Below are 21,516 nucleotides of genomic sequence, written 5' to 3'. Positions count from 1 at the left end.
CAGAGATAGAATTGAGAATTATAATCGATTAAACCGGCAAAATTTTAGAACAAATGCATGCAGCTGCTCAGCTAATTTGATTTGCTGCCGCTGTGAAACAGCAGTAATAACAGAGAAAAGTTACATCCTCGCAGAAAGAAAATTTCTCGTGCCCCCTATACATCGCCATTATTGTTCTTGTTAGAAACATTTTACACTTTCGGATTGGCCAATTCAAAGGTGTAAAAACCTGAGTTTTTTTAAAGTCTAGATTGTCCGGATTAGCCAATCTGTACAATTCGACAACTCAGTCATATACACCCTGAATCTGGACAATTTTAACCAAACCAACCGGCCATATAGACAATGAATTGGATAACAAAGAACAACTCCAGACTTCACCAAATGACATGGCAGAAAAACCTGTTCACATCCTGCATCAATAAATATCATGTCTAGTCTAAGCAAAAAAATATATATATTATACTCTCGGTAAAAGTGACGCAAACCAATACATCAAAAAATCAGGTATAAGGATGACCCTTAATTTTCTCTTCCATTGGTTGTCAGCATTTTTGTGAATTCAATAATACAATGTCCTTAATTGAAAACTTGTCGTGAAACTTAAATATTCAATCAAATTATAGCATATCAATAAATACATAATAAGCATTAAGCACAGTGATTAAATTTAACCTCTAACCATATACATAAGATAGCACATAGGTTATCAACATAATAAGCTAATACAAATCAAACATAAATCAAACTAGACAGATACAGTCTAAAACCTATCAGTAATTGATGTAGTCACTCTTTCATACTAAGTCTTGCATTTTGGACCTTCACTGATAGCTTTAACTTCTGTTCTTCCATGTCCTTTAACACCGCCAGCAAGTTTGCCCTATAAACATTACATCTTTGATTTGTGGTCTCTAACTCGGCAGTCAACTCTCGGATTTTCTTTTGCTTCTCTGCCTGTTGCATGAGTGGCATTAAAGTCAGGCGCCTCAACAGGCACTACGGAAGAATGATCTCAAAATTTGATTAACTTCAACACTACAGGCTCAATACAAATTTACTGGATGACAATACATTTTCAGCTCCTTACAATATTGAAAGGAGATGGAAAAAAAGATCATTGTAGTCTTAAAATCAAAAGAAGATAAATGGTCTATTATGTAACTCTAATAACCAAAACATATGGAATATGGGTTGTTCACATAAAATAAAATCATATAATATGAACAGTGTATATTTAGCAAAAAGACACCTTCAACTTTTAATTATTCTCAATTAATCGTTGAAGTTGACCAAATATACCAATCAGTTGAATAATTTGAAAATATTGTATTTAATTATATAATGGAATTGGACATGCAATTAATCAAATATACTGTGAAAACAATGTGACCCAAAATGTTAAAAGATGCATCAGCCTTGAAACATAAGGTTTAAGTTGTGTCATCTAGATGACAAGGTGTAGGGACAACTGGGCTAATAACAATGGTATAAGAGGCTGAAGGCAGTTTGTGGCAGATGCCCAAAATTCCTCAATATAAATGTGTGATTGCAACCTATAGTGGGTGGCACTTAATAAATTGCATGAGGCTTCTGGCACAAAAACCACCATGACAGCCCATTAACAACATTGGCCATAAGAAGTCCTAAAGAAGCTGAACGATACAAAAAAAAAAAAAAATATATGTATTCTTTCACATTGCCAATGCATAGAATTCGAATTAGTTTCCCATGTTGGGTCTTGTGAACATAAAGTTTGAAAGGCTTCAAATAATTCAAAAGGATCTTTCATTAGAGTGATACAAGTACACTATGATTTTTGATAAAACACCAATCAAAATTATCTAATAACTAAATCCAAAAATAGAGGGAAAACAAATACGAACCCAAACATCAAAATAAACAATATCAAAAGGAGACAAAGTTCTCTGTTATCGACACTATTAGAAAAAGACTCTCTAACATGTTTACCAAGCTAACAGGCTCACACTACAAGGGCTTCAAATTTGATAGGTGAAGAGCAAATTGCAACTTATTTAAACCTAGACGACAATGAATGAGATAGGGGGACATGAAAAACACATGGTGAAGATATCATTAGATGGATGGATCAAATGGTAACATGCTAAGCACACTTGAGATAATGGGTTAAAGGATACTATTAGAGTTTGAAGGGTCCAGGGGAACATTATATAAACTGTAAAGTTTGAGGATTTGTTGAAATGGGTTTAAAGTTGGTGACAGTGGCAGTGTGGCACCACTTTGCAAAAGGTTTGAAGTTTAAAGGGAAGAATGCTCATTCCCCTTTTTCAAAGAAAAATATCAAATATCGGTGCAGTTGATTTTAGCAACACAGAAAATGATTACCTAGAAAACAAGATGAATGATTTCCAAGTCCCTGCTTATCAATTGTACAAGGGGGAAAGTTTCTCCTTCCCCCTCCTTTTCTACAATTTTAATTTTCGTTTGCTTTAACACATAAAATAATACAGTAAAAGTATAGTTCCTTGGAAGCAGCTCGGTATAGAATTCATCAAGTAAAGACTCTTATATGATTTCCCTAGTGAGAAATCCTACCTAATGCTTTACAATCTATAGAAAGATGACAAGTTCAAAGAAACTAACCACAGATTGATAGCTTGAAACATCTTCATTTCCTGTAAGCAACTCACTCCTGTCTCCGTTGGCTATTGTAAGTACCTCTGATGTTCCAATAATCTGCTTTTTTAGGGTAGAAACCTTCTTAGCAGCTTCTTGCAAAGCTTTCATTGCAACATGATATGTTTGGATTGATTTAGCACCTTCTTCCACGTACTTGGTTGCTTCTTGACGCAAATGGTTGTAACATACTGTCGCAGACTCGCGTGAACTGTTAGGCAATTCAGATGTGTGTTCATCTAACACGACACCAGTTTTCGCATTCATTGTCCAGCGTTTTAACACATAGTGCGACGGAAGTGTAAGAACATTTTTAGCTCTGAAGACTGCTAATATATGCCTACAAACGATTCCTGAATATTCAAACATCTGGCAACTGCAACTAGCTTTCATCTCAGAAGAATTAAAAGCGACAGTGTGAGATGTTTGGTTTTCTCCAAATTTGGCAACTCGATAAGTGGTGATAGTTCCTGAATCTTCAATTTTCGTAGCAGGATTTGCCATAGTCCCTACTAACTCCTCTTGGAATTTCATAAACATCTTTCTCGTATAAAGACTTGCAGCTTGCTTTTCCATAGGAGACGGTGTTCTTAAAACTGGGTTACTATTGGAAGTTTCAAAATCTGCTTTTAGTTCTCTTTCATGCCAAGTTGATACAGCCTTCTCATATTGTCTAACCAACAACTGTAATGTGGTGGATGCATTCACATGTCCATCAAAGAAAAAGTTCAAACATTCATTTCCATCATTTAAAGGTATTTCTCCAAAAAAGCTGCCCCGCAAGTAGACGGGGACCCAATGCTGTCGTGCATTGTACATTGACTGAAGCCATTCATTATCCATGATGTAGTATCTTTCCAATAGTGAGCGCCAACAAGACTCAAACTCATCAATAGTCACACTCTCATGAACACATTTCTTGAATTCGTTGTCAAAAGTAGGATTTGATTGATACAAATGTGCCAGCTTGCTTCTATTTTCTCTGAATATGCTCCATTTACAGAACCGGTGGCGAGTTGGAGGAAGAACTTGGGCAACAGCAACTTGTATGACAGGATCCAAGTCTGTTGTAATGGAGACAGGGGGGCGTCCAGAGACGGCACGAAGCCAAGTTTTGAATAGCCATATATATGAGGGCTCGGATTCATTGAGAATCAAAGCACAGCCAAATAAAACAGGTTGACCATGATGATTAAACCCAGTGAAAGAGGCAAATGGTACCCGGTACTGGTTAGTCTTATAGGTTGTGTCGAATATAACAGTATCCCCAAAATAAGAGTAGTTTGTTCTACATGTCTCATCAGCCCAAAATATATTCCCACCCGCGTTATCAACGTCGCTCTGGACTGCATAAAAGAAAGCATGATTCTCTGCTCGCATGCGCTTCAGATAGTCTAATACTTGATGACCCCCGCCACCAAGGGTTCGTTGTCGAGTACTGCTCATATGTGCTGCAGAGTGGGAGATTGTGATCAGTATTATTATTATACAAATAAGTATGGGAAAACGAAAACCTAAGAAAACAAGTTATGATATTTTTCAGAGGCTTTTTTTCAGCTTATTTTCATAAGTTGTCCAAGGGCATGTTTGGATTGGCTTATTTGAGCTTATATAATGGCATAAGTTTTATGAGACTGTTGGGGAGAAGTTATAAAAACAGCCTATGACATTTTATATAAGCATGTTTCAGCTTATTTTCATAAGTTCTCCAAGATAGCTTACAAAAACAACTTATAGGATATACAAAAAAAAAACAAAAACTCAATTCTATGTTTTGCTATAGAAATAGCTTATGATACATAAGCACTTATGATGGTATGAATTTGTACTATAATCAGTGGCGGAGCCAGACAAAAATGTTTGGGGTGGCCGCCATAAAAATTGAAACGCAGCCATTATTTGACCGCAATGTGAGTTGCGACATCATGGCTTTTGATATCGCCGCGTTTGTAAGTAACTGCGATTCATGCTGCATCAACAACATTTGATAAACAGCAGGCTTTGATTCAATGCAAAGGAAAAAGAGGCTTTTCATCACACTGCTTTGAATAAACAACATTTGTTATTGTTCCTAAACCAAGAACATTGAAAAACACAGCATAGTACTAAAACAAAAACATAACATAGTTAAATCAAAAGCAAAACTCATGAAACAAACTATACACTAAATCACTTTCCAACCACCATTTTAGCGTAAAGACACAAACTTTCATAAATTTTTTGATGACCCATTTCACAGAACATTTCATACAGCAAACAAGACATGTATTCACTAATCAACTAGGTTTAACAACAACAGATGGAAAACTCATTGAAATCAACAAAAGAACATGTAATCATTAAAGAAAAATCAGAATTGAACGAAATTACATTCAATTTCACATTACCTTATAATTTACAACAATTAGGGTTTATGGAGAGAGATGAGATAACTCTGTAATCAACACACAGAAAACGGAGGAGGATGCGACGTTGATGGATGCAGAAGGAGGTGAGAGTGATTGCGGCGGCGGTGGTGTGGTCTGGTCAGAAAATCGCGTTTCTGATGAAAGAGAAAGGGAAAGAGGAAATGAAGTAGAATTGGGATTACTCATATTACTGAAGGGTATAATAGTAATTTCTTGTATACAATGGGGGTGGCGGTGGCTCCCCCTTGCCAACCCCAGTTCCGCCACTGACTATAAATATAAGGTGTTAATCCAATCAATCGTCCAAAACAGCTTATGAAAATAGATTATAGCATATAGGAAAGTGGTTGAGTTATACAGCTTGATTCATACCTTTGTAAATTGAACAAGTTTAAGAAATGGGTGTTGTTAATTTCACTTAGTGAAAATATTAACCTAAAATGAAATAACAGTGTTCCAAGTTACTTGAGGAATGAATGAATCGAATGCAATGACATACCTTTGTGTGTAGGGAAATTTCGTTGGAGATTGATCTTCCGAGGTTTTCTGCGTCTTTCTTCAAATAAGTGTATTTATTTATTTATTTTCTTTTTTATCAATCCACAGACAATGATCTATTTTTACTAATGAATTTATCATACGTTTCCATTCAAATAAAACAATTTTGGGATTTTTTAAAAGATTATTTAAAAAAAATCTGAAACTTTTTTTGTTTGTCTAGCTAGTATCATAAAAATTACTTTAGATTCAAGGTATTAAACAATGGCCGCTGTTTCGATCGCGGTCGCGTTAAGATTGTCTCGATTTCGATCGTTACAGATGTTGCATTACATATTGCGGTCATCACTAAATTCTATAGAGTAATTTTGAATTTTTTATGCATGAACATTCTATTAATTTGTTAGAAATTTACCACACTTTTTATCATGTCAATGCAAGTAGTGTAATTTGAATTTTTTTATGCATGAGCAATCGAACATTCTATCACCAAATTCGTTTCAAAGAAACATACCCTACTTTTATCATACAAATGCAATTAGTATGATATTTTAACCTAACCATAAAAAATATCTTATGCAATTAGTTTGATACTTTTATCATGTCAATGCAAGTAGTGTTTGATATCAAATGAGTGCATGTTTGATAAAAATATGTCATAGTGATCTAATGAATTCTATCTGTTTGAAACAAATAAGTCAATATTTGAAATATTATTTAAAAGATGTTGAATTATTTTTTATTTGAAAGTAGATAAAATTATTAATTAAATTAATTGACCATTGTTATGCTACTTAAGTGGAATGTAACCACAATGGTTGATTTGGTGGTGTACCGCAATGGTTGATCTGGTGGCGTAGCTCTGAGTCTTAGGAGCATGCTCATCTCTAAATCCCATGTTCACAATTTTTTGGTGCTAACAATTTCTATATTTGGTCAGCCAGCAAGATTGGTCCCTCAATCAAATTAATCAGTTCTCATGACGGACACCAAGTTTCCACAGTAAAGGTATAAAATGCACAACAACAATTTAAAATCTATGTCGGATATTTTTTACTTTAATAAGATTTGTTTTAGATTTGGTTAGGGACGGATCTATTCATGTTGGTGTAGAGGTTGGTGCCCGGACTAACATTTTGAACTTGTTCAAATATATACAATGTAGTATGTAATTTAACACTTCATTATAGTAATTGTTATGCATTTCAATGTGTAGTGTTTCAAAAAATGAAAAGTAATAATACTCTAGTAGAACCAACCGATGTGATGAATGAATTGTTTGTAAAATTTTAAATGTGTGAGGTGTTGTTTTATCTTTTTAGTCTTTATATACATTAAATTACAAAAATAAACTTAAACGTATCTTTTATGAGTCATTTTGATTTTTAAATATGTATCTAGTAGTTAATTTGACCCTCATATATTTTTAGCCTTATATTACCTCTTAAATATGTATCTTTAAATATATACTTTGAGTCTAGACCAAAAAAAAAATATATATATATATATATATATATAAATACTTTGAGACCTTATATTACCTCAAAAAGAATAAGTTTAGTCTTCAGAGTTATGAGGTTTGCCCAACTTTCTCTTCCAAAATCAATGTATCGGCCACAAATTGTATATCAAAAACACAAACTTTCTTTGATTGACCGATTTATAACCAGATAACAGACCAACCTCCTTGGTTGCATTTAGCATAACATCCAATCCTTCTACGACAATCAACAAAAGAAAAGGAGATAGAGGTCTCCTTATCGCTGGTCCCTTTTCAAATTGAATTCATCGGTTGGGAGGGCTACCATTGACAAGCATATATGCTACACATTACATGATCCATTTCGCCACAATACCGTAAGAAAATTGCTTTTCTGACATGGGAAACTTCCTATTGACACAAGTAATTTACATAATTTCCCCCAGCGACAGTTAACTGCCGTTCACACCAGTTAACAGAACCAGCCCAGGAAATTTGTCTTGTTTTACCTATAATTTTAAACGTCAATTCTGGAGGAAATCAAACCGAAACAACAACATCCAGCAATCACAAACATCGACCTTTCATAGGTTATCAATTATTCGGTAACATTACACAAAACCGATAATGCGTTGATGTTTCACAATTGTTTGAAATCCGTCAAATTTTCCACATTATGCAACACATTACACGTAATGTACATTAATTACTAATAAATGCGAAACTCAAATATATATATATATATATATATATATATATATATATAATTAGTTAAAGGTTGGTTACATATCACCCAAAAAATTGGTCATTACATTACATATCCCAAAAAATACGTCGATGCGTATCGACCAAAAAATAGATTAACACCGACCAAAAAGTGTCATATTTCATCTAAGAAAAGCAAATCATCTAAATGTTCCAGAACATCTTCAAATTCTTCGTTTCCTTTAACCGGAGTGTCATCAAACATAATTGGATTGTCTTCATTTGTTGGTTTTTTTGGTGGAACCGGTCTCTCTTTGTCCTCAATCTCCATGAGTGCTTGGAAACGATCGTGTTGATCCAAGAATTCATAATCCCATGTTTTTGCCTCATCACTCCTATGATTTCTCCACTCCGTGGATGATGGAGGTAGTGGACAACCATCTTTCAATGAAAGAATGACAAAATGATTTGGGATTAAACCAAGGCAAAACATGTTGCTTTTCGGATTAACCGGAGGCGCACCTCTAAGTGGGAAAAAAGTCTCGGAGACTCTAAAATCAAGGGTAGTCATCTCCACCACCGGCCTATTGTAACAAGATGCAACGATGTGTTCCATATCCGACAATGTCAACCATTTGTCGAGAGGTGCAAAGCTACTAGGATTTTTGGGAGGATGCAATCCATCCAAAATGTACTTGTAACGGTCCGCGCTCGCATATACCTCGATGTATTTGTTCGTATGCTCTTTCAACTCTTTAACAAGTGCTCTCCGCACCATAACATGACTTTCTTCCGTCAAACCCACGCGTTCGGCAATAGCCCTAAACCCACAATGTCTGTCACCAATAACATCCACAATTCCCTCAATGTATGGTCTCATGAATTTTGGCATGTAATACATAGGATTCGATGAATCGTAATTTCTTGAAACCAAGCTAGGCTTAGGAACCGGAGAAATGCCAATGTGAGCACCTTTTCTTTTAGGTTGTGAAGATTTTTTCGTGGTGAAGATTGACTTTCCGGATGTTGAGAATCAAAGTCTCCCACTTAGATGTGATCCTACGTGTGGTTTTGATTTTTTTGGGAGCTCCTTTGGTTGACACCTTTTTTGGAGGTGGTGACAACACTGTGATCTCCGGAAACACTAACAACCGCATACCCTCTTTGATTTCTAGTTTCATTTGGAACAGAACTCTTTCGAGACGTTCTTGGATATCACGCCACCCCTCCACGACCAAAAACAAATCTTCATTACTTTTTTCTTCACCCATATATAACTTATGTCAATGCGGGTGTATCTCATCCAATCGAATGGGCTTGTTGTGACCGATTTTCATAGCAATGAAGCATGCACATGGTAGGCCATACGACGTCCTTTGAACACAACCACAAGTTTTCTTCTCGATGCACAAGGTTTTCCTAGCACGCGCTTCTTCCACAAAAATAAAGTTCATGGCTTGTCTAGACATGTGATCCCCCAACCCGGAGTACAAAGTGACATCTTTTCTCATGCATCAAATATGATATCAACTAACTTACTATGACTCTCCTCGTCGACAATCTTCTTTTACCCATCCACCACAACAACATTTTGTTTAGCTTTGCAATCGGTGATGATTCTTGATCTAACATTTTTGCCAACATGGAAATAACAAAGTATTGCACTATTATCGGGGAGAACATTTTCTACGGCCTTCATCATACTCGGGTCTCTGTCGTTCACTACCACCTTAGGCATATCACTATTTGGTTCAAGAAGTTTAAGCAACATTTGCAAAGCCCAAGTAAAGTTGTCCTCCTTCTCCGACGTCATAAATGCAGAACAAACCGAATATGTCAAATAGGTTGAGGTGACTCCAACTATTTCAAATAATGACATTCTATACAAGTTGGTTTTGTACGTGGAATCCATTATCAAAACAGTCGAAAAAGTGTTAAACAACTTTACCGATGTTGGATGAGTCCAAAATATGTCTTGAACGGTTTGACTTTCCGGTTTTTCTCTTACGTAATGAACATATCCATTATCTTCCAACTTTGAGATTAGATATTGCATCTCCGTCAAGTCACCCCTTTTTGCCTTTTTGAATTTGTGACGTTCATTGTAGACTTGCTTGATATTTGTGATGGACTCTTTCCCTTTCTTCTTCAAATTAGTCAAAATAATTTCACCGAAGAATCGGTCAAATCATGTACAATCTTCTTGTCGTCCTCCATTAATCTTCCGGCAAGAAGGTGGCCTGCTACATACCGCACCATCTCATGGTTGTGAACGCCATTAAGAATAGCCAATTTCCAAGCATTTTTTCCCTCACGACATATCCACGCACCTTGAACAAACACCCATATTTTCTTGATCCCGTTGCTTCATGCTTCACTTTTGTCTTCGGTAATTTGTGATCGCCGCTCCGTTCACAAACCAACTCCAACATATCATTTCTACTTTCACAAGATCTTCTAATGATAACCGTAAATCCAGCCCTATTTGCTTGTCGACGGACCCAACCGATCAATTCCTCTTTATCTTTTCATGTATCTCGTGTCGAAAAGAAATGACCCGTGTCCACTTCGTTGTCACGAAGTTTACACACATCGGAATTGACGCTTGAAGCCTCTACTTTAACGGAAGCTTCAACCTTCACGGAAGCTTCGACCTTAATGGGAGCTTCAACCTTAACGGAATCGACAACACTAGGTTTTCGATCACCCGGATCATCCACATTCTCAACCATATCTATAAATAAACAACATATTATTTGTAAACTAATTAGTAAACATGTATCTAATAACATAAACAAACCAAAAAAACAAAAGAAAAAAATATTGTGATTTTTTTTTTTTGGCAGTAGAACTGCCAAATGAAGTTTTGAAAAAATCTCTAAGTTACCAGCGGCAGTTAACAGCCGCTCACACCCAGCGGTAGTTAATTGCCGCTACAGCTCGTGACAGTACAAAAAAAAGAAACCAGAAAAATCAATCAAATGTAATGGATTTTAACGTTGAAATACATGTTCTTTGATGCATATTGTGCGTGGAAACGTTCTAGCAATCGATCAACAATGAGTTAGAACCAAGATTTTGACACAATTTTTGAAATGAGATTTTTTTGAGGTATGGTATGGAGATGATGTAAGGTGATGAGTGAATAGGAGGTAGGGCTTTTCTGGTTTTGGGGGAAAAAAGAACGACAGTTAACTACCGCTGAGCCCCAACGGCTGTTAACTGCCAGTGGTTCTACCAACGGTAGTTAACTACCGCTAGAGGCATTAACGTATTTTACTTGTGTCTTTATGAAGTTTTCTATGTCAAAAAAACAATTTTCATACTATAAAATTCATCTTCTTCATAATCACATCTAAATAATTTCAATCCACTAAGTCGAAAGTTTTTCAATGTCAACTTTAAAGGATAATAATAACAAATATTCTTGCGTGCTTCAAAGTCAATTTTAATGGTATTTGTTTTAGATTTAAAAATAAAAATTATTTTGGTAAATTTATTTTTTTTAATCTTAAAAATAAAAGCTATTCTTATTAGCTTTTCCAAAATCTATTTTTTTTTCATCTAAAAACAAGAAACTTGAGTGTAAGAGATTCTAATTTAAAATTAAAATAAAGTTTTATGATAGTAAACAAACAAAAATTAGTTCTTAAAATTTTCTTAAAAACAAAATTGTTTTTTAAGATAAAAAAAAAACTCAATCCGTATCACTCAGCGGGTATTGAATCACTTATATGTCCAAATTCTATATTGTGTAGATACTTTAATTATGTTGAGTTTTTCTACTTGCACCCTAGTTAATCATGGTTGCACCCCAAAATGACAAGATTATCCTTTTATAAAATTTGATTTTCAAAAAGCCTATTCCTTCTTTTTTGGTTACACCCCAAAACCCTTCTTCCAAAACCATAATTCTCCAACAGATCGATTGTGTTCTGCGAAGATTTTCAAAACCATACTTTCTCACGTCCATTCATGATTTCAAAGAAAATTCGAAGCAAATCAGGTTAGCAAGTGTTGTTCTTCAATCAATTGTGTTTTTCTTGTTATGGGTTCTCAGTTCTGATTTTGTGTTTTCCTTGTTCTGCGAGTCACAGTTCTGCAATTTTGTAAACTCAGTTTAAGTAGGTTCATGTAAACTCAGTTTAAGTATGTTCATGTAAACTCAGTTTAAGTAGGTTCATGTAAACTTAGTTTACATGAACCTACTTAAACTGAATTTAAGTTAACCTTGCCAATGTAAATTAAAACCATAATCTTACAGTGCATCAGTGCAGTTGAAGGAAAAAAATTGAAACTAGCAAATAGAAGAAGAAATTCACTTACTTATATCCAATTGAGTATGGATGAAAAATATTTTGATTCACCCTTTAATTTTCATGGAGATTGATATTGAACATCAAATTGTTTGATCGATCGCTTTATGGGGGGAAAGAAGGTGAAACTCACTGACAATGAATAAAATTAGGGTTTTAAGAAAATTTATATAAAAGGGCAATTTTGATATTATAAATTTTTTTTAAGAAAATTTGGGTGTAACTAGAAAAACATGGGGTGTAAATAGAAAAACTCAATTATGTTTGGAGAGAATACAATGTCACTTCTCTCTCTCTTTTTTTTTTTTTTTTTTCTTTTTACATTAAAGATAATTTAATCAATGAAGGTCAGACAATCGAACATAAACTCCAATGTTTCAAACCAACCGCCAACCCCAATTGAGTTTCAAGAATGCAGAAATATAAGATGGAGTCCCTTCAATTCATATATAGTCCGGATTATGAAGAGAGTATTGAGCTAAATAATAGACAACTTGGTTAACCTCATGCCTAACACATGCAGGAAACTTAAACCGTGAAAAAACACATTAAAATTAATACAATCATCAATAATAAATCCGACATAGTTGCAATACTGTTGATAACCGTCGATGCCTCAAGCACATTATTAGAGTACTACGACACTTCTGTACTCAGCGCCTAAAACACATTAGAATACTATGTATGACACTTCCCTGTATTCAGCATAGTTAGTTAGCATGTAGTAGAAGGGAATAAATAAGTGGAAGCACACTATATTTCTTTCTTTTACCGTCATACCTTTGTTGTTAATGTCTCGCCAAAATTAAATTTCAAATAAAACATTAACCTCACGAATTGCTGGAATAGCTCAGTTGGTTAGAGCGTGTGGCTGTTAACCACAAGGTCGGAGGTTCAACCCTCCTTCTAGCGGTTTTTTACAATAAAAAAAATTAAATTCATGAATCATCTAAATCATAAATGAAACCATCTTTTTCGTTTAAATATATAGCTATGTATAACTTCCGTTTCATGAATTGGAGGTGAAAGTATCATCAAATTTGTAAGTAACCAATTGCACTATGGTAATATACATGGATTGATTGTTTTGTTAACAAATTACAAACTGTTTCAAATGAATGAAAACCCCGAGTAAGAGTTTCAAACCAGCAGCTGTTGTGGTGTACAAAGAATAAATTTATGCAGGTCATGAAACTATTATCAGTTATAATAGATCTTGTGAGGCTGTGACTATCTTAACGATGAGCCTAGCTCACTTTCGTGACAACTGTCTACTACAAAGAAACCAACACATCTCGAAATAACTTGTGATAATTATTCAATTCATTCATCCGAATCCAAAATCGTATTTAAATTTAAGCTATATTGTGGCTTATACCCTGCATACTTCATGTCTAGAGTCAACATGTCCAACATATAATATATTTCACTACTTTGAGGGTGCTTCTCATCTCTAGATACAAAGCAGTTTACAAACCCAGCAATCTCAACCCAACTACATCCCGTTTCCTTGTGCAGACCTTTTTCTTTCATCTGCTTTCTCACTCTATCAACTTTTTCCCACTCTCCTTCCTCAGCATAAATATTCGAGAGCAGAACATGATATCCTGCCATTCTTTTATCCATTCCCATATTCAGCAATTTTTTAGCAACAGCTTTTCCTAATTCAAAATGCCCATGATTTCTACAAGACCCAAGAAGAGATCCCCAGATTTCCATGGTGTTAGCATCCTCACCCAATCCCTTGACAAACTCATAGGCTTCAACCACCCTCCCAACCCTCCCTAACATGTCTGCAACACAACAATAATGTTCTATTGAGGGCTTGATTTTATGTACTTTCTCCATAGATTCAAATATTTGAAGGCCTTCGTCAACCAATCCACTATAATTACAAGCAGACAAGATGGCAACAAAAGTAACTGCATCAGGCCTAATGCCAGATCTCAGCATAGAATCATACAAGGTAAGAGCTCTCTTACCCATCCCATGCTGACCATAGCACATCATCATTGTGGTGTATGTGACTGAATTCTTCTCAGGTGTTCTCAAAAAGACATTTTCAGCGTAACTAATTGCACCACATTTGGAATACGTGTCAGTTAAGGAAGTTCCCACATAAACATTTTTCTCCAAGAAACGACGAATGGAGAATCCATGAAGTTGCCTAGCCAATCCCATGCTTCCCATTGAACTACAAGCAGGAAGAATGGATGCCAATGTCACTGCATTTGGTATTACGTTTTGCACCAACATCTGTTTAAGAAGGAGAATAGCTTTCTCATTGAGCCCATTCTGAGTATAACCAGCAATGATAGCATTCCATGTGGCCTGGTCTCTATCACTTGAGCAGTTCTGCTCAAACAACAATTCAGCAGTCCTAATCGAGCCGGATTTTGCATACATATCAATCAAATAACTCTCCATGCCCTCAAACTGTATCCCACGGCGAATCAGATAAGCATGAGTTTGCTTTCCAACATACAAGTTCCTAAGGTTAGAAGCTGCAGAAAGAAGGGCAGTTGCGGTAACAGAATCAATCAAAAACTTTTGCTTCTGCATTTCACACACAAGCATAAGCGCTTCCTCATCAAAACCATTCTGTACAAAAGCAGATATTATAGTATTCCACGAAACAGCATCCCTTTCTAACATCTTATCAAAAACCTTCAACGAAGTATCAACATGATTACACCTTGAGTACATAACCATTACAGCATTTAAAATTATAATCAGCGAACCCGGCAAACTTTTTATAACAAATGCATGAAACTGTTCAGCCAATTTGATTTGCTGCAACTGTGAAACAGCAGTAAGAACAGAGAGCAAAGTTACATCATCGCATACACCCTCCTCCGACTCCAACGCTTGAATAAACACATCAATCGCTTCAACCGGGCAATTATTTTGAACATACGCAACAATCATAGTATTCCAAATCTCAGTATTTTTATTCAAACATCGATCAAAAACCATTCGCGCATAATCCATACAACCAACATCAGAAAACATAAGTATCGCAGAGCTTACAACAAACACATCACTAACATACTGATCACCAAATTTCCTCATAAACCCATAAAACATCTTCACAGTTCTAGAATCACCCAATTTCGACAAAGCAGGAAAAAGATTCACAAAAGTAACCGGACTAGGCATAACAGATTGATTAATCATATTAGCAAATGCCTCAACCGCTTGAGGATAACGATTCATCTTAACAAACGACAAAATCAAAGTATTCCAAGCAACAACATTTCTCCTACGCATAACATCAAACACATTGAGTGCATACTCATGTTGACAAGAAGCATACATATTCAACAAAGAGTTATATACAATTCTACTAGGACCAGTATTAGTATTCGAATGAGAACGAAGAAAATGAGAATGTATAGCTTTTCCAGTAAGAATATCTTTAGTTAAAGCACAAGCTTTAAGAGTGGAAGAGAATGTATAAGGATCAAAAGTAGAACAAGAAGAATTTGATCTCATTTTGGCGTATAAAAGAAGAGCTTGATGAGGCAAGTTGTTGCAGATGAAGCCGATGATGACGGAGTTCCAGACGACGGTGGAAGGACGAGGAAGAGAATCGAGAAGATGAAGAGCGAGATGAGGTTGACCTTCGCGGCAGAGTTTGCTGAGACGTGAACGAATGCTTGTGCTGATAGCTTTGTTCCATTGTTTTTGTTTTTGTTTTTGTTTTTGATTTGGTAGGGTGTGAATTTGATTTGGGGGGTGTGTTGTTGAAATTGGAAGAGGAATGATTGGTGAAGTTCCGATTCTGGTTATCGCGTTGCTTTCATTCATTGCTTGCTTTATTATTCAGTCACTGAGTAAGGAAGGAGCGAGCAGTAACATATAACATTACTTCCTCATCTCTTTTCATTCTTTTAACTCCACGTGGCGTTTAAGGGGACAAATGTCTAGATTTATTTTTTGTTTTGGTCTTTTTTTTTTTTTAAATTTATTTGCTACTTACAAAATTTTCAAAAAAAAAATTCCACCAAAATCCAATAATCATTTTTTCATATTCACCGGTTAAGTATTGGATTCTAGACTAAATGATTAAGAGACTCAAGTATCTATCATTTGTGTCACACTATACTGCTCATTTAATAACATAAAAACGAAGAAAGAAAAATCCAAATATTACATACCAAACAAAGATTTAGTGATAATACATTTGAATAGTTTTCTAACCATTAGTATAAATGCCGGTTGGTTGTTTTAGCTAATTTTTCTAACCAATTGTATTGTTAATAACAGTAGTAACTTTTGCGGATAGTGCAAAATTTGGTCGCGTTACCAAATTTTCACGAAGGTGTTCTAAAGCATTGTGATTCGCAGAAGAGGCTTTTATATTATCTAACAGACGTATGAAATCGAATTTTCCAAAACATACTTTAAAATCAGTTCCAAAAACCAGTTTCAAGCTTCAAAAATAAACTTCTTGTCCATTCCAAAACATACTTTCTTTGTTTCAATACACTCTTTCTAGTGATATTCTTGCTAGAGTAATTGGTTGCTCTCATGCTTACAAACTCTAGGGCAACCTTCTTGCATATTTTCATAAGCAGATGTAAGTGAAGGCAAGGCAAGGCAACTTCGCGTTGAATTGCATTTTACCCTTTGTCACTCTTCCTCTTCAATACACCAATATGGCTTCACTAACATAATTTTCCTCTAATACTCAAATAATAATCCTAAAAACTCCACCCTTTGATGGTCTTCACAGCGGCCTGACCAAATCTAAATGGGGATAAAACCCAATCGGCATAAGAATGCTGGTTAGGGACACCTTAAATCAATAAAAGTTACACTTTAAAGAGACGCCGAGCTTCGTTAGAGTTAAGCATTATAGTAATTATGCTGTCTCATGGAGAAATGTTAGTTTTTAACTACTTTTCTATTAATATGTTTTTGGTTGTTTCATGTTGCATATAAATGGCCAAGGCATGAAACAACCAAACACATTATAGTTAACGGAAAATTTATAAAAAAATAAAATTAAAAACTCACATTTCTCCACCATATAGCAAAATCAATATAACTCTTAGCTACAATCAAAATCAGCGTCCCGTTAAAGTGTATGTTTTATTGATTTCAGCCGCCTAACAAATTTTGGTTTACCCCCTGCCATCTCATCTACATTGTACAATCAAATTTCCAAAGATCCAAAACCAAAAAATCTTCAAATTATAAGACCAGAATCCAAATAGATTTTTTTTAGGTGATAAACCAAAACTTGCTCAAATAGGCTGCTGTAAAACACTATTTAATTCCTTCCTTTATAATCAATAATACATATTTTCATCAATTTCATCTGCTTTTCTGTTTTCTTTCATGTGCATCAAATTTCGGTTTACCTCGTGTTAATATTATCTATTTTATACAATCAAATTTCACAAAGGTTCAAAACCAAATAATCTTCAAATTACAAGGTTGAAATTGAAGATATATATTTTTTTAAACGTGAAATAAACTAAAATTTGCTCAAATGGCAGAGTATAAACACTATTTAACTGTTTCCTATATCATCAATAATACACACATTTCCATCATTTTCATCTGCTTTTCTATTTTCCTTCATGTTCATTTTTGATTAATTGGTTTGTAGCAAATTATGTGTATAGTAATATTTCTTATGTTTATTTTAAACATTTTATACTTGAAACATAAATATCTTGACAAAATAAAAACACTAGTTATTTAATATAAATTGTTCCATGAATTTCAGTTTGGATTAGAGCAACAAAATTGTGATATTTTGCTATGGTTCCCATCAGAAACAAAACCAGTACCATTCTTTAATCGATCATTCATCATTCCAACTCAGTTATATTGTTTGAATGAGTGGGTGGATATAGGGTCTGCTAGCCCATACTGACATGAAGATAAGAAGTATAGGGAATCCAAGCAGGCTAAATATGTCAGATTAAGTTAGTATCGGTCTCAGCATTTCAGACTTAAAAAACCCTCCAATTACTATACACTCTAAAATGACACTAAATCATGCATATAACAGTAACATTGAAAAATAGTTGAAACACCAACTAGAATGATTAAATTAAATGGACAAATAAGACCATAAAGTTTTGATTGCATTGATAGTGTGGGTAGGGGACTAGTTTGGCCAATGCCTTATAGGTTCATGATCTGTGTCCTTATCTCGTATGTGGATGTATCAATGTCAATTTTTGAAGTTTATGTTATAACTATCTAACCATGATTTGACATTGCTCCTTTGGTTCATTTTGATTTGCATCTTATTTGGAGCATGGGATTAAAATACTCTGGTCGAATGCTCCTTTCTGATAGTTGAAATTGTCTTCATAAATACATTGCTCATGCCTGTTCTCAACCCAATTTATTTCATAATTTGTAGGATTGAATTTGAAGCTGATTACATTGGGCAATCTGGCTTCTACTAATGACATCGGCTGGCTATGATCCCCGACTTGCACCTAAAGTCTATGAAGACATGGCAAGGGTAACGATTCATGTCTCTACCTGTCTATCAGAGAGAGAAAGAACCAAAGCTATTTGATTAAGAAAAAAACCCGAAACAGTATTAAAATATGCAATGATGATACGAAAAGTCGAATAAGAATAAAGATAGGAAGACACTAAAACTTTGTTTGAATAAAAAAACATAATTTTAAATATAAACAAGAGTTAAAAAGTATTTGGTCTTTATTTTGGACAAATATATTTTGATTTTGTTTATATTTAAAATCGAAGGAAGTAACTTATAAAAATATTATTTAAAGAAAAAACCTTATAAAAGATATTTAACAATGGTCACAAACATAAATGAATATATTTTTGATACATACATAAAAAGATTTTTCTTTAAATTATTAATTATTTTATTATTGAAAAAAATGTTTTAGTGCGTACCCAAACACAATTTATTTATGTTTATGTTTATGATTATTGAAAAATGCCTCTTTATATATATAAACTTATGGTGTATAATTTTGGGTTTTACTCCTCTAAAATAAAATAAGTTATTTGCTTTTTGCTAGATTTGATAAGCCAATTCAATCATCAATTAAATGACTTTCGCAAGTAGATAATAAAATTGAACCCTCGTAAGTTAATATTTATAATATGAACTTAATCTATCTATAAGCTAAACTTAAAATGTGACACAGCCAAACAAAGCTTACTAAGAATGAAGACGATTTGGTTTGGTTTGTAATAAGTTGTTGGAAGAAGAATACACAGAATCATCATCATCATCAGAAAGATGGAGATGCAACAGCTTCTGAGCATGGGTTTTCCTGATGAGTTAGCCGCTCAAGCCTTAGCTGCCACTGGTGGTAAATCCACTGTCAAAGCCACTGAATGGATTCTTACTCATAAACCCCCCAATTCCACCATTCACACCCCTTCCTCTTCTCCTTCTTCTGCTTTTCAACCCAAACTCGATCGTTTCTTCCAAACCCCACAACAACCCATTCAAGCAGAACAACAACAACAACAAACAGAAGAACCAAACAAACGAACGAAGCTATCACCAACACAACAAAACAAACCTTCATTCTTCTTCAAACCAACTTCCATGAAACAACAACCTCAAACTCATGAACCATTGTACGAACGACTCCGACCCAGAACACTCGACGAGGTTGTCGGACAAGATCATCTCTTATCAACAAACTCCATTCTCCGTTCATCAATTCAACGCAAACGTCTACCTTCAATCCTTTTGTGGGGTCCACCTGGTACAGGTAAAACCACCATTGCAAAAGCCATTGTTAATTCATCATCAACAACAAAAGATTCACCTTTGTATCGTTTTGTATCTTTATCCGCGGTTACGAGCGGTGTTAAAGATGTTAGAGAAGCTGTTGATGAAGCTAGAAAAGTTAGAGTTAAAACAAATCAAACTACTGTTTTGTTTGTTGATGAAGTTCATAGGTTTAATAAATCTCAACAAGATTCATTTTTACCTGTTATTGAAGATGGTAGTATTGTTTTTGTTGGTGCTACTACTGAAAACCCCTCTTTTCATTTGATTACACCATTGTTGTCGCGTTGCCGTGTTCTTACTCTTAACCCTCTTCAGCCACATCACCTCATTTTGCTTCTCAAACGTGCTGTTAATGACACGGAAAAAGGGTTGGTGAAAAGTCTTGGTTTTGGTTCTTGTAAAGTTGATGTTAGTGTTGGTGAGGATGTGGTTGATTTTGTAGCTAATAATTGCGACGGTGATGCTCGCGTTGCTTTGAATGTGTTGGAGATTGCTGGTGTTAATGCGGCTGCACGAGTGGAACATGATAGTGAAGAATGTCAGGATGTTGCTGTTAGTGTTAGTGTTGAGGATGCAAAGGAGGCGCTTCAATGCAAGCATCTTGCTTATGATAAAGCTGGGGAAGAACACTATAATTTGATTAGTGCATTGCATAAGTCTATGAGGGGTAGTGATGCTGATGCAGCGATTTATTGGTTGGCAAGAATGTTAAAGGGAGGTGAAGAGCCGCTTTATATTGCACGTAGGCTTGTACGGTTTGCAAGTGAGGATGTTGGTTTGGCTGATCCTTTAGCTCTTAATCAAGCTGTTTCGTGTTATCAAGCTTGTCATTTTATAGGAATGCCTGAGTGTAATGTGATTCTTGCACAGTGTGTTGCTTACTTGGCTTTGGCTCCGAAATCTATAGCAGTTTATAGAGCAATGGGAGCTGCTGAGAAGGCCGTGAGGGAATCCGTTGGACAGAATGAGGGGGTGCCTCTTCATCTCAGGAACGCACCAACCAAGTTAATGAAGGAAGTTGGGTATGGGAAGGGATACATATATACTCCTGACAACCCTTCCGCAACACAGAGCTTCTTGCCACCCTCCCTTCAAGGGTTCAAATTCCTTCATTGGCCTGACAGGGATCCCTCCGAGTTTGATGGATGAAAATGTTCAATTCCAGATGAGAGTTTTTGTGTTATTTTGTTCCTCTTTTTTGTTTCTCACAAATTTCTCCACTGTCATCTTTTTGTCATTGCAAAGAAGTGTGTAGTATAGGTAAGTAGTGGTTGGAGAATGGCTATCTAAGGCAAGTGTAACACATGATGTAGGTTTTGACTCAATTAAATGCTCATTTTGATGAACTTACTCCTAGAGTTTGCTTGGATAGGGGATTGTAGTGAGTTAATGTAATTTCTTGGAGTAATTAAAATGCGTTGGATAAAATATCAGTTTTTGGTTAATATATTTAAAGCATTTCTGAAATATCTATCATCTTGTAAAGAATTTTACACGTCGTGTAAGCTCTTGAGCTTCATTGACTCCGATACTTTTCTTTGCCTTTAATTCTTTGAGGACTTTTTCTATTGTTGAGATTTTTGGTGAAAGTTAGGGAAATGAAAAAACGTAGTTTATTTCATTTTCGCTTACCTATAAGTGCAAAATAGTGGAATTTCACGATGTTTTTCTGATAATGTGTCATTTTTC

At 35.1% G+C, this 21,516-nt stretch overlaps 3 protein-coding genes and 1 non-coding gene across 5 annotated transcripts; 2 read left to right on the top strand and 2 right to left on the bottom strand.

Moving 5' to 3' along the window:
* Nucleotides 1–440: 440 nt before the first annotated feature.
* Nucleotides 441–5,671, bottom strand: LOC112421972 (protein FAR1-RELATED SEQUENCE 9). 2 transcript variants are annotated; one of them, XM_039834348.1, is made up of 3 exons: nt 5,566–5,671; nt 2,626–4,109; nt 441–957 (listed from the first exon to the last, which is right to left on the bottom strand). In XM_039834348.1, exons 2-3 carry the CDS (start codon nt 4,102–4,104, stop codon nt 790–792), a joined length of 1,647 nt encoding a protein of 548 aa, XP_039690282.1. In that variant the 5' UTR covers nt 4,105–4,109; nt 5,566–5,671; the 3' UTR covers nt 441–789. The 2 variants fall into 2 exon arrangements, with proteins under 2 accessions (XP_039690282.1, XP_024640172.1); XM_024784404.2 differs by lacking the exon at nt 5,566–5,671 and adding an exon at nt 5,046–5,543.
* A 7,233-nt stretch (nt 5,672–12,904) lies between these two features.
* Nucleotides 12,905–12,977, top strand: TRNAN-GUU (transfer RNA asparagine (anticodon GUU)). The gene has a single exon. It is a non-coding gene; the product is annotated as a tRNA-Asn (tRNA).
* A 117-nt stretch (nt 12,978–13,094) lies between these two features.
* LOC11421785 (pentatricopeptide repeat-containing protein At3g22150, chloroplastic) lies at nt 13,095–15,917 on the bottom strand. The gene has a single exon (XM_003618043.4). It carries the CDS (start codon nt 15,873–15,875, stop codon nt 13,389–13,391), a length of 2,487 nt encoding a protein of 828 aa, XP_003618091.1. The 5' UTR covers nt 15,876–15,917; the 3' UTR covers nt 13,095–13,388.
* Nucleotides 15,918–19,153: 3,236 nt separating this feature from the next.
* Nucleotides 19,154–21,272, top strand: LOC11425299 (ATPase WRNIP1). Its single transcript, XM_003618042.4, has one exon. It carries the CDS (start codon nt 19,321–19,323, stop codon nt 20,974–20,976), a length of 1,656 nt encoding a protein of 551 aa, XP_003618090.1. The 5' UTR covers nt 19,154–19,320; the 3' UTR covers nt 20,977–21,272.
* The last annotated feature ends 244 nt before the right edge of the window (nt 21,273–21,516 follow it).

The sequence above is a fragment of the Medicago truncatula genome, chromosome 5 (assembly GCF_003473485.1).
Source record: "Medicago truncatula cultivar Jemalong A17 chromosome 5, MtrunA17r5.0-ANR, whole genome shotgun sequence".
NCBI classification, from domain to species: domain Eukaryota; kingdom Viridiplantae; phylum Streptophyta; class Magnoliopsida; order Fabales; family Fabaceae; genus Medicago; species Medicago truncatula.
Note: the sequence above shows the minus strand (reverse complement) of the source record. Positions and strands in the feature narration are given on the sequence as shown.

Coding starts and splice junctions, on each gene's coding strand:
- LOC11425299 (XM_003618042.4), top strand. CDS start 19,321: ATGGAGATGCAACAGCTTCTGAGCATGGGTTTTCCTGATGAGTTAGCC.
- LOC11421785 (XM_003618043.4), bottom strand. CDS start 15,875: ATGAATGAAAGCAACGCGATAACCAGAATCGGAACTTCACCAATCATT.
- LOC112421972 (XM_039834348.1), bottom strand. CDS start 4,104: ATGAGCAGTACTCGACAACGAACCCTTGGTGGCGGGGGTCATCAAGTA. Junction 958..2,625: donor TTTCAAGCTATCAATCTGTG/GTTAGTTTCTTT, acceptor CTCATGCAACAG/GCAGAGAAGCAAAAGAAAAT.